Below are 20,505 nucleotides of genomic sequence, written 5' to 3'. Positions count from 1 at the left end.
ACTCTCGATTGTGGTAGCTACCAGAGGAAACAAGGATAAAATATTTTGATTTGATGGTTCTCAAATATTAATTACTAACTGAATGTTTTTTTTTTGTTCAATCTCAAGATAATTATCTAAATTATTCGAAAAAATATTTGTCCTACAAAATCTATGGTTTGATCAAAGAGTCCCCCTTTCCAATGTGTATCGATAACGAAGTCATCATAAATGATTACTAACCAGCTGATTTTTTTATTTTCACTTATTTAATACTTATATAATTCAACAGACATATTGTCCTACAAATCGCGTAATAAATATTTGAGAACCGTCAAATCAAAAATTTTTATCCTTGTTACCTCTGTAAGCTACCACAATCGAGAGTTTCGTACATGAAATTATTGGGCATCTCATCAAAATAAAGCTACTCACGAAAAATTAGCTTGATAGTAATCACTTGCAAAAATGGGCGATGTATCCCGGACTAATAATAGAGACTTCTTTTATGTAGATTGCACATATTGTGCGTTGCGGACTTGTTGAAAAAATTATGATTAGAAATTAATAAAAAAATTGTATATATTTCAAGCTGTTCATTTATTACACATACAGAAATAAAGTTAGAAATTAATTACATATTTATTTTAAAACATTGTGCTCAATGCAAATACACGGTAGTTAAAAAATACATTTTAAAATTTTAGCTAAGATTATTTATTGTATATTAATAATCGCACGATTTTTTTATTATGTTACAAGAAAATTTTTAACATAGTAAAATCATTAAATAAGAGTATAAATATATATTATACTATATACACAATTGAAAATCTACATAGCTATTAAACGCCGAAGCAATACTGTTAATACAATGATGTTTGTGTAAAAAAACGCAATAGAAAATAATATATAAATGAAAATATAAAATGAGTGAGAAATAAAACAAAACAGTTATATTCTATACAATACAAATATTATGTTAAACATTAATTTTAGCTCATCAAAAATATACAGGATGTCACACCGTCACGTTGGTGTACTAAACACAAAAGGACTTATTTTGCATACGCTGAGTACGTAAAAAATATTCATAAAATTCAAGACGTATTTTTTTATTATCCACTAGATGAATTCTTAAAACTCGCATGTGTAACTTTGCCTAACTGGTAAGTGGCAACCCGCCCACCTTTGCCACCCGTACGCGCACATAAGTTTTATAAGATTATGTTTTCAAAGTCAAATGCCCGCATAATCGGGGCGGTATAAGCCGGCTGCGCGAAGATAAACAATGAGTTTAATGAATTATATAATTTAAAAAATTATGCCATCGTTTTATTTTTTACGTAATCGTCGTATGCAATTATGTTTGTTTGAATTATTCGGAAAATATAGTCTTTTCTAATTACTTATTACCTATCATAACAATAATTGTCTATATCTTCAGTTTAGGAATTTTTAGTTATATGCATTTGAGAGTCAATAAAATAATTTTTTAACACCAAACACGGTCGATATATATTAGTTATGTTTAAAGCGAACAAACAATACAAATTATAGCAATTTATTTCATTTTCTAATAAATTGAAAACACCCAGAAGTTAAAAATATAAACTATGTATATCCATTGGAAAAATAATGTGATACATATGAAATATATAATAATTTATAATAAAGAAAATATACATCGTTACGTCATAATTTTTATTTATACACAATAAATTATTACTGATGGAATGATACGAAGGTCATGACTTATTTTTATATACCTATTTATTTCTCACTAAACGATGATAAATGCTATACACCATAGACTAGGAGTTACGATTTGTTTCACTTAAATTAGCTGTTTCAGTCTATATATTGTGTCGCAAGTGAAATTAAGAGTTTGGAAACATTTTTATTTGAGATATTGTAATTAAATATGAGATCATTACAAACATCAAACGTCGGCTTTATAAATTATAGCATAAGCACTATGATAACAAACAAAAAAGTAACAGTTTTGAAGGCATTGTCCATGTGATTTAAATAATAATTTAAAAGCAATAATGCATATTAATTTTCACTACCGTTATTGCTTTCTTCATAGAATTGATTAAGAAAGACAATAAAAGTAGACTTCAAGTAGTAGTCGATAAAACTTATATATGTATTTTAAAATGGATAACTTAAGTGATACAAGTCGACCAAACGCGGGTGTCACACAGCAAACCCGGTGCTTATAGTCACACTAACTTACAAATTATGTCTAAACAATATTGATGTGTTACGTAGGATCATCCGATATTAGTGCTTCTGATTGCTCGTCCAAATCCGATATATTTCGTATCGTCCTGTAAAATATATAAATATATTTGAAATTGTACATTTCATATTTAGGGCTTTATTTTAAATATTATCATCTTATTATTTTATTATTATAAATACTTTGAAGTGTTTTTTAAATTCAAGTACCATTTTATTAACGCACTTTAATAACTTCTGTGACGACTAGTGATAAGAATCCTTTAAGCAAAAGTGACTGTAGTTACAGCGCACAAGCGCTTTAGCTACCTTTTTTATGTGTCAACGCTGCCGATTTGAATAGCGCTGTACGCCATATTGCGGGTCGCCGCCGCAGGATATTTTGTGTGAACCAGTTGCTTGCCAGTGAACAATAAGCCGATGGGCGCGCGGTTGACTGCCGAAGTTCTAACGATCCGCTTCGCGTACCACACAATGTCGTACAACACTCACGTGAACCCCTCGGCGGCCCGCAGGCGCACGCCGAGCCAGCCGCCGGGCGGCGTGTCGGCGAGGGGCAGCGCGCCGGCCGCCCAGCCCGCGGCGCTCAGCGCTGCAGCAGCCGCGTGCCACGCGCTCGGCCCCGCGCGCCACGCCTCCACGCACGCCGCCAGCGGCACCGTGCTGGCCAGCACGCCGGTCGCCGTCTGCGACGACGTCAGAGATCTGCCCCTGAACGAGAAAGTGTCAATAATCAAGCAAACAATACACAAGAGTGTGTCAATGTACATAAAAAATAGTAGGATAAGTAAATTCTATTGCTGTATTAATAGCATCACTTTCTGTAACATATCATTATTGTTGATTATTTTAATAAATAAAGAAATACATCATAATACATATAAATCTCGTGTCACAATGTTTGTCCTCAATGGACTCCTAAACCACTTAACCGATTATAATAAAATTCGCACACCATGTGCAGTTCGATCCAACTTGAGAGAAAGGATAGTTTAAACATGTAGGTACCACGGGCGAAGCCGGGGCAGACCGCTAGTAAGTATATAGTTTTTTTTTATTCTCATCAATTCAGAATCAATATATTAATGTTTACATAAAGGGAACATATTATCAAGTAACAATAACTCACCAAAGCCATAAAGACTCCATAAGAAGGGGACTCAAGGCGGCATCTAGGAGTAACCAGCTCCATAATTTTGGAGATGGAAGCTCAGCTTTTTCAACTCCAGCTATCGCTAATACACCTCCGAATGTCCATATTAGACACCCACACGTACATCCAACTATACCTAAAATAATGATAAAATTGATGTATTAATTAAATAATAGAATCTAAACGTTCAGAACCTTCATTATTCAAAATGAAAACGGACTTTTCATTGCCACTGTCAAAAATAGTAATAATTTTTCGCACAGATAATTCAAGATCTCTACATCATTGCATTAATATAATATCAGTCTGTATTTTGAAATTACCAACGAGCAAAAAGGAGTTAATCCCGTCCCCTTTTCTCAACTCTCGTCGGAACATTAGCAAGTGCACTGCGTAGCATAAGGCGGAACCCAACGCCGACAATACCGCCAACCAATTACTCTGGTGGCTCTCAGATATACCTAGAACTACCTGAAATAGGATGTTTTGTTGAAATCATGAAATAATAAAAAAAAGACGGGTGGCACTCCGGGAGTGCCGGCAGAAGTGAAGACTTGATTATTAACGTTGAGCATGTTTGATATCCATCCGTCTTACGCTTTTTCGATCAGGTCACGTGTCATGACGCGAGTTTAAGATTTTATACCCATTACAGAAAAAGTGCTCAACGCCGCTAAAGATGTTTTCACTTCAAAAAGCAACAAGTAATTGGTATTCGCTGTCTATTCCTCTTCTCTCTATTCTTACATCTATAGTCTTTACCTAATTATAGTCTATCATCTAGTTTCTTTCTATGTATATAAGACTGTTCCACGACACTTCAACATAATTAATTTCGTTTATAGTATTTAATCGCAATACATATAATGTAACGCAGATGAGTCGCTAGAATGAGAATGATTAAAGTCGATTCTGAACTATACTAGACCGATTTAATTTCTTTACAAAAACACATATGTCTTTAAATTTACTATTGTAAGTTAAAAAATTTATAATACTTACAAGTCCACTCGCAGTAAGTAAAACAGCCACACATTTGGAGAAGTTAAATCTATCCGTGGGTACTTGTGCGAAAAGCGCGCCGAGCGTGAGGGCGAATGCGCTCGTTGTTGACGTGTATATTGTTGCTGAACAACTCGACGTGTGCAGTAAGCTCAAACGGTATAGGTAGTTTGATATGAACCACTGAAACGAGAAAGTGGAGATATTTGCATGATTAAATATATTATGAGAATAAACATTTGTAATTACACTAAATCTTTGTTGCGTTACTACAGTGTTGTATTTCTATATTATTATATTAAACAACTAGCGGTCCGCCCCGGCTTCGCCCGTGGTACATGTTTACATTTTCTCTACATAAGAACCATCCTCGTACTTCAAGGAATATAATAAAAAAAGAATTATCGAAATCGGTTCAGCCGTTCTCGAGTTATGCGCTTACCAACACATTTTGCGATTCATTTTTATATACAGGGTGTCCCAAAAAGTAGTGATATACTGAAGCTGGGAGGTAGAGGACTTAGAGGGCTATCCGAATCACCCCCATGTGTGTTATGCGATTTTTCGTATTTTCGGAGTTATTACATTTTTTTCAATTTTTCATCTATCGCCGAGTACGATGAGATTTTTATTTATGGTGACGTGAATTATTGCGCTAGATGCTTGATTTTTTTTGTGTGCTAAGCTGAAAGATAGGCCAATTCAGTATGGTAACATTTACTATCGTTAGATCTTCGAATGGAATAAAAAAAAGAATTAAATGCCAAGAAAGATAAAATTACCCAGTATGTTCATAACTTCAAGGGCCCATAAAAAAATAAAATCACATAAAAAAGGTTTTCCATTTGGCTTTTAAAAACTTGCTCTATCGATCAGGTAGCTACCCTAAAAATTTCATTTTATTATTCTGAAGGCTTCAATCGAAAAATTGAAATCTAAATGTGGTAAGTGCAAAATTTTTAGTAACATGATGATCATTAAAACCAATAAATAGGTGTTTAAAAATGATTTTTTTTTTTAAATAGCCCCGCTGTTGCTCAATGCAAGTGCGACATCACCGTAAAAAGTTGTCTTTTTAATGTCTGAATGCTCTTTTATCATTTTTAATGGTTTCTTCTGCTACTATGAATTTCCGGGTTATTTCGTCCAAATTGTGGCAGTCTCTCGTCTTTGTAGTATCCCCACGGAAAAAATTCAATAGGGTTTATGTCCGGAGACCGTGGAGGCCAGGCTAAAGGGCAAAAATACCCTGAAAGATGGATTGGTCGTTGCAGCCTGCGCATGCGCCGGTGACGCCTGCTTTAAAGCCTAGCCTCCACGGTCCCTCGACCTAAACCTCATTGATTTGTTTCAATGGGGATACTAAAAAGACTTCGGCTACTTGAGAGAATGCCCCAATTTGGACGAAATAACCCGGAAATTCATAGTAGCAGAAGAAACCATTAAAAATGATAAAAAAGCATTCAGACATTTAAAAGACAACTTTTTACAGTGATGTCGCACTTGCACTGAGCAACAGCGGGGCTATTTAAAAAAATTCTGGTAATTAAACACCTATTTATTGGTTTTAATGATCATCATGTTAATAAAAATTTTGCACTTACCACATTTAGATTTCAATTTTTCGATTGAAGCCTTCAGAATAATAAAATGAAATTTTTAGGGTAGCTACCTGATCGATAGAGCAAGTTTTTAAAAGCCAAATGGAAAACCTTTTTTATGTGATTTTATTTTTTTATGGGCCCTTGAAGTTATGAACATACTGGGTAATTTTATCTTTCTTGGCATTTAATTCTTTTTTTTATTCCATTCGAAGATCTAACGATAGTAAATGTTACCATACTGAATTGGCCTATCTTTCAGCTTAGCACACAAAAAAAATCAAGCATCTAGCGCAATAATTCACGTTACCATAAATAAAAATCTCATCGTACTCGGCGATAGATGAAAAATTGAAAAAAATGTAATAACTCCGAAAATACGAAAAATCGCATAACACACATGGGGGTGATTCGGATAGCCCTCTTGGTCTTCTACCTCCCAGCTTTCGTTCATCACTACTTTTTGGGACACCCTGTATAAGAAGATTAAAATTTGTCTTGTGTAATAGACAATGAATTGCAAAATCAATATACAGTTTTCATACTATATCAGATTGCCTTTTGCATGTATTTCAATATGATATAATATAATATATTACATCATACGTAATGTTCTTAGAAACATAGTCTAGGTGGATTTACTTAATTAACTTAATTAACTTAGGATTCACTTAATTTTTACTCGTAATTAACGTTTAAAACAACATAAACTCACAGGTATAGTAAACACAAGTGCTAATCGTATATGCCGCCTGGTGGCAGCAGCAGCCGCTCGCCGTTGCGCGTATTCCGTAGCGCGAATCGACGCGGACCACGAGAGGCGCGCCAATAGAGCCTCGCCCGCCATCGCCGCTGACATGACGCGGACCTGGCGAACGTTCCAGAATGTTCTAGAAATTCTTTCATGAATTTAAACCGTTATATGCTTCATAGTGAACTTTGTCATGTTTTAGTAATATTATTATAAATTATGATACTTAAACCAGTTTCTAAAAGTGTACTTTGGGACTTGTATAATATAATTATTAACTGAGTATCTTCTACATCATTTGTAAATGGAAGAAAAAAAGTTGTTAAAGATAGTAAATACATATTATAATAATCTTCTTTAGTAAGTAAATCTCGCATACTTATTTGTAACACAATTCTAAATCTAAAATATAAAATTGTGAAAATTTCAGACACATTTTTTCATTTTCCTAGTACTTACCAATTTTAAAGTAATGTCTGTATAGTACAGTCAGTCTGCAGTCATGATAGTAATTATTCAGAGTGCTAGTGGTATCTTGTATTCAAGGAACGGAAACGGCTCTTTTTAATATCGATAATAATATTATTATGAATGACATAAGTTAATCGTAATTTAGCAGGTGTAAGTAGTTTATTCCTTTACCTAAATAACATTTCTATGTACTATTAATCAATAGATTAAAAATATTACATACTAATCCATTACACGAAAATTCAATTAACAAATACGATTTTCAAATACCTTCAGTCATAGAGAGGATAGTAATTTAGTGATAAGATAAGATGATTTGTTTCCGCTGTAGTGTATACTTAATCATGTTTTTCTGTGCATGCTATTCAAACTATGTTTATTTTTTTATTGGACGTAAGTAACATACCGATTAAATTTATTTGTTTAGTTTGACTTTCTCTTATTTATTGTAAAATTATTATTAGTATACATAATAGGCAATATAATTGATTATATTGCATATGTGTGAAGCCATGATGCCGCAAAAATAGAAAACTAGAGAATTAGTCTTATTTACTTTTCGTAATTTATTTCGATTTAATGTCCACAAACGTTTCAAATAATATGAACGGTTCTACTTTTACTGTCTACTTTTACACTACTTTCATACATTTAAATTTTAAAGTCTATGCGTCAATTAGCGATTTTATCTAGTGCTCTGTGAGCACTCGATAGTACATTTAGGGCCGATTTTTCAATCCCGAGATAAAAAGTCTAATAAGTTAATAACTACCCCTCGAATAGATTTATTCAATTATTTATCTAACTCATAACGGCTCGCCTATTTTTCAATCGTGATTTATTTGATGAATAACTATCTGACCAAATATTTCCATATTGGCAGCTCTGCTCTCGGAGTGGCGAAACAAACATATTAAATTAGTCAGGTTAGAGCGGGATAGAGTCAACTCTTGCAATTTGTCAACAACCGTCATTATGACTCACGTCAGGAGTGCACTTGTCTTCTATGATTGTTGATTGTTGTTTTGATTCGAGTAAAGAGTTTGGTTAAATTTGTGTTTCAATTTATATATTTTACGATGGAAACGACATACTTAAAGGCAGCGTTCGGCAAATTTTCAATGGCATGGTCATCAGTACTATCAAAAACATCAATTTCAATATGATTTTAATTGATAATAATTATATAGAAAGAGGTTTAATTGTTAATAATTCTACGCTCTATGTTATGACATACGAAAATATCCCAAATTTGACGCGTCAGTTGTCAACTCAAACGCCTAACCGTCGAATAGCGCGCTATCTGGCCGTTGGAGCGGCAAATAGATTTATTCCTCAAATAACGTAGTTATTCGATAGATAAGTCCTATTCGTCTATTGAAAAATTGAATATTTTGTTAACTGAAGAATAAAGTCTATCTAGCTGTTTATCTGGGCATTGAAAAATCGGCCCTTAATCCGCTAGGATCAACGGTCGATTACCTTTGATGAGGGAAGGAAGCCATATTATCGTAATGAAAACAGGTGCAACACTTTTTAATTTCCTCATTGAGTATTTAATAGCAAATAGTAAAAGTTAGAAGTAGAATGAGAAAGATATTATTTCAAACAAACCTTAATAATTGTTTGGATCATTAAAATGACCCTACTAATATTATAAATGCAAAAATATGTCTGTCTCTCTGTTAAGCGCGTCACACACGGTGAAGATGCTATAATATTTTATGTTAAGATTCTCTAATATAAAATATTACAGTATCTTAAGGTATCAGCGTTCATTGGATTATCAGCGTTCTGACCATCATTTTTCTTTTTGTCATTGCATACTAAGACCCCTGTAGAACCGCCATCCTGTTACAAATGACTCGAAACACTGACACAAAATTTCGGGTGAATCAATTTAAATTACATTACGTACCGTCATATCCTCCAACATTGCCCGCTTTTCACAGTGTTTTGATCATATACAAGAAAAAACAAAATATGGACAGAATTGATGCTGTTATTTGAGTAGGGAATTGAATTTAGGATGAATATATATAATTGAAATAATCATATTCTTAATAGTTTCTCTAAAAATAAGGAAGAAAGAGGTGGGCGAAGTAAGGTGGAAAAGTATACAACTTTGCCCACCTTTAATATTTCAGCCATTTTAAGACTTACGTAGCTGTTTTTAAGAGACAAAGTACAAGACAAGGCAGAGATGCCGAATCTCTTACAAAAAATGATCCAAAATAAGTAGATCTTCATTAAATTGTATGGGCAAAGTTAGGTGTAATTTTCTCACAATCTTCATACAAAAATTTTTAGGGTCTAGGGTTGTCACAAAAAAATCAACTAGGTAAAGGATGAAAAAATTAAGTTTAATAAAATATGTAGGTGGGTAACAAGTAATAGGTAGGTACACATGCAATAATATTGCGTTCGTACTGTTTCTAGGTATATCTTTAAAATGAAACTGAAATTATGAATATTTATGTACCTATACGTAAATTCTACTACACATTTAAAAAGTACTTAGGTAGGCATACATACTCGTACAATCCTACCTAGGTACCTAAAAGAAAAAACATGCTGTGTACTTAATTTATACCTAAAAAAAATTACCTTGCTACCTATTTGTGAAAATGTGTCAGCCCTAGCACCTCAAAACGGTTGGGCAATGTTGGGATAGGTCACACTACATTTATTAACCTTACATTGCCCAGCGACAAAACTCCTATAATACTACGTATTTTTGCTTGTAAATAACAAATAACCCCCTTTTTTATATTCTAGTTTAATAAATAATAAGAAATATTCACGTATTCTAATTGATTCCCAGTGATCAGAGACAAGTTTTTTTAGAAAAATTTGGCACCACCAAAACACCTCCTTCTTTGTCGACATGTAGCAGCAGACTGATTGACGTTATACATGTGCTATCTAATCAGTGTTGCGAGAAAAGACTTTAATTTTCTACCAAAAAACAAAACAAGTCTTAAATGTCATGCTACTCCACATAAACACTCAGGGAAGTTAAAATTTCAATTTGGGCAAAGATAGGCTGGAAAGGTAATGTTGGAGGATATGACGGTATTAAGATATCTCTGGATCTGTTCACACAAATTCTAACTTGAAATCTGAAATAGGGGATGGTAAAAAGTAACATCTACAGTGCGGCAACATGAAATTCACCCAAGAATAGCCGCAAATGCAAACCGGGTATACAAAGATTACAAAGTATCTATTAGTAATATCATATTCCTATTAGATTTTATTTTGTGCATATAATGCTGTAAATTATGCATATTATACATAATATATGTCTTGTAAAATAATATACTTATATTTTTTAGTTAAAAGCTGAAACAACTGGCAATTATTTTATGACACAGAAATAATATTAAATGAAATAGGATTTCTTTTTATATTACTCTTACTTCGGAAAAATTTATGTTTAGAGCAGTTCCTATAACAATATTGACAAAAATAAACAAAGTTGTGCGTGGGTTGAGAGAAAAATAGTTATAAATAAAAGAATGATATTAACTATATTACCTCTGCAACTTTGTTAAAGCGTACAGCTCTTGGAGTTGCATCATCACTGTCTGTTGTTTCTCCCGGCCTTACTGGCACAAATGTAGAATCACCCTGTATAAATAAACAAAAACAATGTAATACAAATTGTATAGGAAATACATATATTGAAAATTAACATATGAAGTTTGCTCCATACGGCAGTAAAAAGGGTGGTAAGATTGTATGAAACTTACAGACTTGAAACTTACTATATTTCCCAGAGGCTAAGGCTCTGGGAAATATTGTTTAAAGTCCTGTGAAGAGTGTGGAGTCAACTTGTGCATGAATATGTATTTACTCACTTTCATTATTAGGAGAGAGAGAGACAATGTTATAAAGAACTGACCATACAAATAAGTTTTACACAATATACTATATGCAAATCATATATCTAATTGTTTAGGTAACATCACAGCATACAAAATTTAAATCAAATTTATAAATAATACTCACTAAACTATTTGTTGCCTCATTATAGAAATTTTCATCATCTGTCTCAGTAGTTGGTTCCACAAGTTGCTGTTAAAATAAAAATACTTTTAAACTGCATATAAAATTATTAAAAACCATTTAGTACCTACTTTAATTAAGTAGCATATACACTCACCGGCACGGAATCTTGGCCACTGCAAATTTTTGGGTAAAATAGCACTATTTCTTTTCTACTACAAAATTCAATAAAAATTTAATCAAAACTAGTTACTTTAATGTTTTTACTAACTTTTAGTAATAATTGGAAGTTTATAAGAAGTACTACCGCGTAGATATGAATTAAACAAGAATTTATGGTTTTCCTGTGAAATTTAAATGATTTCTTAAAAAATGCACAAAAATTAGAAAGAACGTTTCCATAAAAAAAATTGAACCTTTTAATATAGGGTGTTTCCTTCTCTTTCCTTAAACACTGTTTGCATCCAGTCTGGCATACTCTAGAAGACATTTTTGATGTCCACTTGAGCTATAGTATACCAAACGGCCCCAGCTGTATTTCTAAGCTTATCTAACATTGGTGCTGGGTTGGAATCGAACTTAATGTTTCTTTTAAGCATGTCCCAGATGTGTTCTATTGGATTAAGATCCGGGCTACGAGCTGGCCACTCCAATTTTTCAATAATAACCTCTTGAAGGTACTCTTATACGCATCGTACGACACGCGGACATGCGTTATAGTGTAATAGTAGCAAATTTTCTTCACTGATAAACCTGTAATAGGGCTGAACATGTTCCTGGAGAATTTCCTCAATGTACCTGATCAAATTTAAGGCATTATCTACGATAACTAACTCCGTGCGAACATCGGAACTTATACCTCCCCATACCATTATTGACCCTCCACGAAAAATCGCAGTTTGAGTGTGGTGATGGGTGAAAAACTCTCTTCTCGTCTCGTCTATACTGACTCTTGGCTATCAGAAGCTCGTAAAGTGCCTTAGCAGTCATCTGTAAACACCTCACGAGCGCACTGGCTGTGGGTCCAGTTTTCATGTTCTCGTGCAAAACGAAGACATGCTTCTCTGTGATGTCTGAGGAGTTCTGGACGGCGTGCTGGTGTGCAAACCTTCAAATTAACTTCCTTCATTAGTCTTCTCACCGATTGCTCACTCACATTTATTATCCTGGTGTTTTAGAGCCGGTGGTGTATCTCAAAAACTGTCAGAAAGCCATTTCTGAGTATTTCTTGAACAATAAAGGGGTCTTCTCGAGCTGATGTGCACCTCATGCCTTCATTTCCTGGTCTGCACGTGTAGCTACCAGTCTCCTGGTATCTTCTCCATGCATAGTGCACCGCTGAACGTGGTACGTACTGAACATTACGTACTTTACGTTGAGGCAGTCATTGGTCTAACATTGTGATGGCCTGAGCAGGTTGTTCAGATGTTAACGACATTTTTTATTGTTTGTTATGATCATTGACTACAGTACAACAATAACAATATCTTAAAACGTCATAAACGATATCGAAAAAAGTTTTAAACGAACAATTCGTAACTTCGGCTTAACCGCACAAATCACAAATTTCGAGTAACTCTTAAAAAGTGGTAAAAGATTATTCTCAAACTTAATGATTTCTTACCATAAAATTAAACAAATAATATGTTAACATATCTGCATACAAAAAAATCGTGAAAAACACTTCAAACTTTTTTTATCGGCAAATTTGTAAGTGGCCAAGATTCCGTGCCGGTGAGTGTATTAAATAATAAGATTTTTTCTATTCTGATAAGAAAGGAAATACTCAAAGGGAAACATGATACTAAAAATATTATTATGAGTTATATTTCAAAGATAGGTATATACTATATTATAACATTATTACATAGAATTTAGAACAACAAGCATTGGGATTAGATGACTTAAATAACGATTCTAGGAAAAGTTTAATAACAAAGAAGTTAGAAAGTGCTAACATTTTATCTTATTATTGTTCCAGTAAATTATAACATTATTGTATAAAAACCAACTATTTTATTGAAAAGAAATTATTTCCTTGAATAACTTATAAGGAAATATTCCTATCTTATCTCAAGGTAAGTTACAATTAAAATTATTTTTTTTAACTATCATCATCATCATCAGCCCATATATGTTCCCACTGCTGGGACACGGGCCTCCTATGAGGGTACAGGCCATAATCCACCACGCTGGCCAAGTGCGGGTTGGCGGATACTTACAGTGTAATCAGCAGGCTGGCATGGATCTTTTGTAGGTGGTGTAAAGCATAATACTAAAAGGTATATAAACAATAATGAGCTTCGTATATACGTCACAAGGAATGGTCTCTCTAATTTCTTCTCTGTGTAAATATACTAGAAAAAAATACAGTTATATTAATAAATAGATAGAATATGCAGATATTAGGATTATCACAAACTTAAAACTATGTTACCTTTGTGAGCTCTGAAGACACAACCCATAAAATAGCAACAAGGAATAAAATAAATATACCAAACGCATATTTTCTTCTACTGAAATCTTGTGCCTCATTTTTGCTATTTTTATTATTCGTCAACACGCGATAGTAGTTATGACATAGAGTCAACATTAAGATAAATTAAAAGAGTGAGAAAAAGGTAAACAGTGGAAATATAATCGAAATACTGATCGGTTTATGAAAAACCTATAAAATTTATCAAAGAATAACTAGTATAGCTTTTGATCATTATTTGTGTATCTATGAAAGTATATTACAGTTATTTTCCTTACAAACACTTCGCTTGTAACGCTTGACTTTTATTATTTCTATTAACTTAGATATTCACGGCTATCGTAGCGAATATTTTGCAAATATATTACCAAACAGAATTTCTGGTATAATATGAAACCATTTAACTGTCACTGTCAAAATATTTCCCTTATCTATCGACTGTCAATCAAAAATATAAAAAAAAATATAGATCGAGGATACCATTCACGCTAAGACTCAAAATTCGTCTATGTCTATTCAGCTTATAGGATATATTTATCTACATCACTTAATATCTACCTGTAATATATACTTTATGCTATTCAACATTATATCGTCCTTTTCTCGTTCTTCCTTTATTTTAATGATATTTAATATTTATATTTTTCACAAGTTTCTTTTCCTAGTAATCGATGTAGTCTAAAATTCTTAGGTTAATGTTAATTTAAATATTCATACTTATAGAGCGTGATCTAGTTAACACAGTAAACAAAAATCATGCTTAAATAATTATTTATTTTGACTGCACTACAAGCTGTGCGTTTGAGTGTGACTGTGACTCATTTTACCTATTCTGTGAAGTAAGAATTCTGCCCATGGAAATATTCTGCCCGTAGACAGATTAGTTTCTCTCAAGGTTTCTCTGAATACTCGTATAGGAGCTACCAACGTTGACAAGTGAGAATTTTAGTATAGTTGGTTCTTTGATATACTGTTCCTCTTGCTATTTCGGTTAGAGTCCGGGCTGTCTGGCTGGTCGCAGTGGTTGCGTTTAGTAGTGCGCATCGTATCTGCACACGATAATTTCCTTAATTTTAAGTCATTTTTTAACGCGTAATTTTTAATCTTTTGCCTTTAGATAGATCCATCAATCATAATTTTTTTATTGCAAGACGTTTTTTTCGTTGTTAAATAGGTGCCAGACGCAATTTTTAATTTCGTTTTTATAAAAAATTCAAATTATTTTAGAATGTCTGTAAATTTCATATTATGTTCTTCAAACATAATATAATCTAAAATTAATTAGCCAGACGCTAATTCGATTGTTAAGTATTAAAAAATGAGTATAAATAAAAAAAAGTAATGAAGCATGCAGCTCATCAGCTAGTGTATTTTAATTATGCGACAGGAAATAATTGCAAGAATACAATATTATTTACACTTGTTCTTATAAATTAAAAAGTTAAAATGAAAAAAAAAAACATAAAAGTGAAAAATAAATTAAAGTTACCATACATTAAAAAGAATGGAATAAAAACTATATCAATGAAGGTTAAACAATTACATTGTTAAATTTAAAAAGCCATCTTCATAATCATCATCATCATCATCTTCCCTCTCACAGTCAGAATTATTTATGTTATCGTCTAAGCCGTCTAAGGAATTGTTATTGTTTTCCAATATTCCATTATCTGTAACAAAAAAAATAATAATTCATTTATTCAAAGTATAATATATAATAATTTAGTTTTTCTTGATTAATGTTCTATTCAATACTTACTTTGAATAATAACATCTACAACTGTGGAAGGTGATTGCTCTCCCTCAAACCAAACAAAATCGTATTTATCTTTGTTGATGGTCCAACCAGAAGCAACTGGAGATAAAGCTGTCGGTTGTTTTTGGTGTGCATTTCTCCATAGCTTAGTCACATAGCGAACCCTTAATAAATGTTGAAGCAATTCAGCTTTACAGGGTGGTAAACTGGAAGAGTCGAAGTTTCGAAATTTTTTTGTAAAGTTTTCTTCAGATTTTTTACACTTGAAAGTACCTACTTACTTGAAAACAGATGAAATCGAACATCATTAAAAACTCGAAAAAAAAAAAAAAAAAAAACGAAAACTCCTACAACTCACACCTCTTTTGCTCATAAATTCTTCTCTTTCCTGGTTCCTTACTTATTTAATAAAATCAACATTAAATTAAATATTCTTAAAATGATTAGATGGAAATTAAAAAAGTCCCAGAGTTTTTGAAATTGGAAGCGAGACATCTAGAAAATTAGTTTCAATATTGATGTACACAACACACACACACACACACACACACACCAAACACGACACACACAAGTGAACACACACACACTCGCATGTTTAAGTTTGTATTGAATTTAACTAAAGTAGTTAGCATGAATTTATATAGGTATACTAGCGGTCCGCCCCGGCTTCACCCGTGGTACCTACATGTTTAAACTATCCTATCTCTCAAGTTGGATCGAACTGCACATGGTGTGCGAATTTTATTATAATCGGTTAAATGGTTTAGGAGTCCATTGAGGACAAACATTGTGACACGAGATTTATATATATATATTTTAGTATCAGCATCGCATCTGTGCGAAGCCAGGGCGGGTCGCTAGTTGAGTAATAAAAAAAATTGTTTTGTATAGAAGATTGTTGATGTACCCTAATAGTTTATTTTTTAACCTAAGGAATAAAATGTACCAATGGAAGGTACTTGTTCCCACAACACAGGGAATCCTAGAGTAGGAACAATTCAATTTCTATGTATCTTATATTTTCGAAAAAAAAAAGTTATTGTTTATTGTTATTTAATTTTCGCGGCCGACCCTTTCTATCTCTCTTGCACTTTAAACTATCTCTCCATATACACAATCATCAAATTGTTATACTTACCTACTTTCACTACGTTTTTATTTGTACATATTTAATACTTAACAATCGAATTAGCGTCTGGCTAATTAATTTTAGATTATATTATGTTTGAAGAACATAATATGAAATTTACAGACATTCTAAAATAATTTGAATTTTTTATAAAAACGAAATTAAAAATTGCGTCTGGCACCTATTTTACAACGAAAAAAACGTCTTGCAATAAAAAAATTATGATTGATGGATCTATCTAAAGGCAAAAGTTTAAAAATTACGCGTTAAAAAATGACTTTAAATTAAGGATAATTTCCTGTGCAGATAAGATGCGCACTACTGAACGCAACCACTCCGGCCAGCCAGACTGCGCGGACTCTAACCGAAATAGCTAGAGGAACAATATATCAAAAAACCAGCTATACTAAAATGACTTTTTTTTCAACGTTAATAGCTCCCGTACCAACGATACTGATACGATTCTGCCCCAATCGCTAGTGTCAACTGTCATAATTTATAACCTAGAAAAATAAACAAGGAATCTATTTAAATATAATTTTAAAATTATTTTTTGTACTATGGAAGCTATAAAGCTTGTTAGTAAATATTTGAATATTTCTGCGGGTTCACTATGTTATAATACAGACAAGGTAATTTAAGTGATAAATCAATGGCTCGGCTCTGCATTGTTACTTTTATATGTAGGTACTTCAAATAATAAAAAATAAACATTTATATATTTATTAAGTACCCTTTAGGTTTTAACAACAGTCATTGACAAGGAGAATGTGGAGGGATTCGTTAGTATAATATTACGATTGATATCAAAAAGTGGCATAAAAATGAGCCAGGAACAAATGCTACTAAGTTATCAGTGGTTAGAGCACATAGCAATGTATGCAAACCAAGCAAATTCGAATCCGGCATTTGCGAAAAATTTTCTTCAAGTGAGTTACCTATGTATTAAACTAGAAATGAATGTTTAAATTATTGTACAGTATATTTAAAACTATGTATTGTTGTAGTGCTCATTTATCTATTGTAAAGATAAAATAATTTGGAAAATCCAAAAGTGCACGCCTCATAATTTTTTTTTAATTATTATTTTTGTTTATTTAATAACAATTAAACCACATCGAATCAGACCCTGAAAAATGAAAGGGTTCTATTCCTGAGCATACTCAAGCGTAAGAGAAAAAAAAAGACTCGATTAGTAAAGTATTTCGGTCGCTATCGTGTTAACAAGAAAAAGGATCCGCACATACAGACACACGGACGTCCAAGACAGAACTTTTTTAAACTGTTTTTTAACTAGTTTATATAACAAAAATGACATCAAAAATATCATGAACGTTAAAAATAGTGTTTTTTCTTAATATGTGTGTGTATGTATTATCTTACAAGTGCAATGTATGATACATAAAGACATTTTAAGTTTGAAAAATCAGATGTTTTGCGCGAAGTGACAGTAGTACCCACCTCAACGCTTCGCTTATGAGGCGTGCAATATGAGAGTTGAAACCATTTTCATAACGAAAGGTTTTTAATTTTAGGGTATGAATAGAGCATTACAGAAGAAGAGCTACCTCACTGGAAATCTTTTGACTGTGACTGATATAGCTGCATTTTATGTGGTTTACTCGCTAGTTGTAAGTATAGAGGATTATAAACAAAAAAATTCTCTTTAAATTCCATATGACATTAAGTCCTTTTTTTAAAGTATTTATCACCACTATTTAATAAGTCCATTGTAAAGTAGATGTTTGAATATTGTTACAAACTGTAGTCATGTAAAACATGGAAACTTTTAAATGTACAACTTAAATTCTTTTTAATATAATTTTACCCATAAGACTATTTAAATCTTTCTTTCTTTGTTTTTATTTAATCTTTATTGCCATGCATTTAAGGCTCAAATGTTGAAAAATTTCAAAACACATTTTTTTTATTTTTCTTAACACTTTTACAGGAGCGGTTGACTGTACAAGAGCAAGAATCACTTCTACACTTATGTAGGTGGTGTAAGAATATACAAGCACAACCAAGAGTGTGTGCAAGCCGAGCCCCTCTACCACTAAACACTTTGACGCTATCAATACTTGCACCTGCCGTGCATTAATTCTATGTTTTATTGCTTATTATGATTGTAGTGCATACAATTTATTACTGCAATAAAGTTTTACCAAATGGATCTCGTGACGAAATTTTTTAATGCTCTTGTTTTATTTTTTGTTCTAAATTTGTTTTATGTAAGTTAACTTCTTTATTTTTAATATTATAACTTTCCTTTTATAACATTGTTATGGTTAATTGTTAAGTAAAGATTCAGTTAGCATGTACAAATTGACTGATTTTTATGAGGGATAACAATTTTTTAAAGTGAAACTTTTATTACATCGTCTCAAACTTTTTGGTCTGTGTAGCGCATGTCGCTTGTATCGCGGCAGCCGACCGTCACGCGACATGCGCTACACAAAGCAGTGTTCGGAACCGTTCGAACAGTTTCACTTTTAGCGTGGTTTCATAAAACCACACAACATTTTTTCTTTGTAGATTCTGTTTTTAACAATATTTTAGCACGGAAAATAAAAATAAAGCCAGCCCCACATATTAGAAGAATGAATATTTAATGTTTCCCATCATTTTTGACGTGACAACGTCTTATAATTCGATAGAGCCGCCTGCACGCACGAAAAAACATGACTCATGCGGCGTTACCTCGCTCTGAGCCGTTCCATATAAGGCTTGAAGTGCGAGCGAGAGCGCGGAACGAGCGACAAAGAAGCACAATCGGACATTGTCATGTTCAACTATCGTCAGTAAACCGACTTTACAGACAACCAATTTTTATTTTATTTTATTTCAGCCAGTGAATTCAAGGCCACCTTGGCACAAAATACCTTTACCAAAACAGTTGTTACCACATGAATTGAAAAATGCAAGTTTAGATGGACCTATAGTGTACCATCCTCAACCCTTTTCTTATCCAGGATATCCTATTATACTATACCTTTGAGTCAAAATACTAAGCCACTTAACCAAGGATGTGGTAAGAGAAAGAAGCATAATTTTTAATGCTAACAATTTTTGTTGACTTCTTTTTTATTCAATCTAATTATTTATCTAATAAATTACCCATGAATTCAGAATTTTACCCATCAAAATTACCTAAAATAACACGATACCTGATAACTTTTTTTAAAAATGTAGGTATGTTGATTAATTGATTGCTAAAACATCGGCAGTGATTCTACATATATAATCGATTATCATAATAATAGCATTAAAATGAAATAAACAGATTTATATGTTTAAAATATGTCTGATTTTTAGAAGTTGTATATTTAGCTAGAAAAAAGCCAAATTTGGCGCACTGAAAATAATATCCTAATGTTTTTATAATAGCAAATTTGCCGCATGCCACGTCGCGTCTTTCCAAACTATACAAGGCCAGTATGCAACGGTGTGAAACTAATCACGTATAGTTTGGAAATAACTTTTTTACAAAGTTCTTCCAATCTATACAACAGCAGTACGCAAATACTCGCGTATACTTTGTAGTGAAGTCAGTAAGAATAGCGCTCCAAAATATACAGCGCCAGTACGCATGCGGACTAATCGTGTATGTTTCGGAATTCGGAGTAAGCGTGGCGTCTTTCCATTGCTCGCGTTTATATTATTGTATTGCTGTTTTGAAATCTATTATTAAAATGCATGTGTATTGTGTATATAATGTTGCGTACTGATCGTTTTTGTATCGAGGATGCTTGTGTCTTCGTGCCCGACTATACTGCACGATTTACAATTGACAATAGTGCTAAAATGTAATAGCGGCAGTACACATGGGGCCAAGGCGTTGGGCCAACGTGTTGGGAAAAAATGAAGGATATCAAGATTCCTGTTCACACATTGGCGTACTGATCATTCTGCATTGGCGCTTCAAGGAT

The 20,505-nt window shown here is 32.8% G+C and overlaps 2 protein-coding genes and 1 long non-coding RNA gene across 3 annotated transcripts; 1 reads left to right on the top strand and 2 right to left on the bottom strand.

Annotated features, from left to right (window-relative positions):
* Positions 1 to 566: 566 nt before the first annotated feature.
* LOC149481723 (solute carrier family 35 member F5) lies at positions 567 to 14,095 on the bottom strand. Its single transcript, XM_089705399.1, has 10 exons — positions 13,653 to 14,095; positions 13,438 to 13,572; positions 11,219 to 11,284; positions 10,745 to 10,837; positions 6,698 to 6,850; positions 4,382 to 4,564; positions 3,703 to 3,850; positions 3,356 to 3,515; positions 2,719 to 2,937; positions 567 to 2,315 (listed from the first exon to the last, which is right to left on the bottom strand). Exons 1-10 carry the CDS (start codon positions 13,806 to 13,808, stop codon positions 2,249 to 2,251), a joined length of 1,380 nt encoding a protein of 459 aa, XP_089561525.1. The 5' UTR covers positions 13,809 to 14,095; the 3' UTR covers positions 567 to 2,248.
* Positions 14,096 to 15,033: 938 nt separating this feature from the next.
* Positions 15,034 to 15,715, bottom strand: LOC149481722 (uncharacterized). Its single transcript, XR_016316787.1, has 2 exons — positions 15,451 to 15,715; positions 15,034 to 15,361 (listed from the first exon to the last, which is right to left on the bottom strand). It is a non-coding gene; the product is annotated as an uncharacterized LOC149481722 (long non-coding RNA).
* A 1,320-nt stretch (positions 15,716 to 17,035) lies between these two features.
* Positions 17,036 to 18,770, top strand: AIMP3 (aaRS-interacting multifunctional protein 3). Its single transcript, XM_089704732.1, has 4 exons — positions 17,036 to 17,208; positions 17,317 to 17,505; positions 18,112 to 18,207; positions 18,528 to 18,770. Exons 1-4 carry the CDS (start codon positions 17,137 to 17,139, stop codon positions 18,675 to 18,677), a joined length of 507 nt encoding a protein of 168 aa, XP_089560858.1. The 5' UTR covers positions 17,036 to 17,136; the 3' UTR covers positions 18,678 to 18,770.
* Positions 18,771 to 20,505: the final 1,735 nt, after the last annotated feature.

The sequence above is a fragment of the Colias philodice genome, chromosome 16 (genome assembly GCF_061535455.1).
Source record: "Colias philodice isolate Cphi_HAF_F1 chromosome 16, ilColPhil1 Martin Lab GWU primary, whole genome shotgun sequence".
Lineage (NCBI taxonomy): Eukaryota > Metazoa > Arthropoda > Insecta > Lepidoptera > Pieridae > Colias > Colias philodice.
The sequence above is the reverse complement of the archived record's forward strand: the minus strand, read 5'-3'. Positions and strand labels throughout refer to the sequence as shown.

Excerpts from the sequence above, each read along its gene's own strand:
- LOC149481723 (XM_089705399.1), bottom strand. The coding sequence starts at position 13,808 with ATGTTGACTCTATGTCATAACTACTATCGCGTGTTGACGAATAATAAA. Across the intron at positions 11,285-13,437 it reads GCCAGCCTGCTGATTACACT|CAACTTGTGGAACCAACTAC; the intron begins GTAAGTATCCGC and ends TTATTTTAACAG. Across the intron at positions 6,851-10,744 it reads GCTTTAACAAAGTTGCAGAG|GTCCGCGTCATGTCAGCGGC; the intron begins GTAATATAGTTA and ends AACGTTCGCCAG.
- AIMP3 (XM_089704732.1), top strand. The coding sequence starts at position 17,137 with ATGGAAGCTATAAAGCTTGTTAGTAAATATTTGAATATTTCTGCGGGT. Across the intron at positions 17,506-18,111 it reads TTGCGAAAAATTTTCTTCAA|GGTATGAATAGAGCATTACA; the intron begins GTGAGTTACCTA and ends TTTTAATTTTAG. Across the intron at positions 18,208-18,527 it reads ATGTGGTTTACTCGCTAGTT|GAGCGGTTGACTGTACAAGA; the intron begins GTAAGTATAGAG and ends ACACTTTTACAG.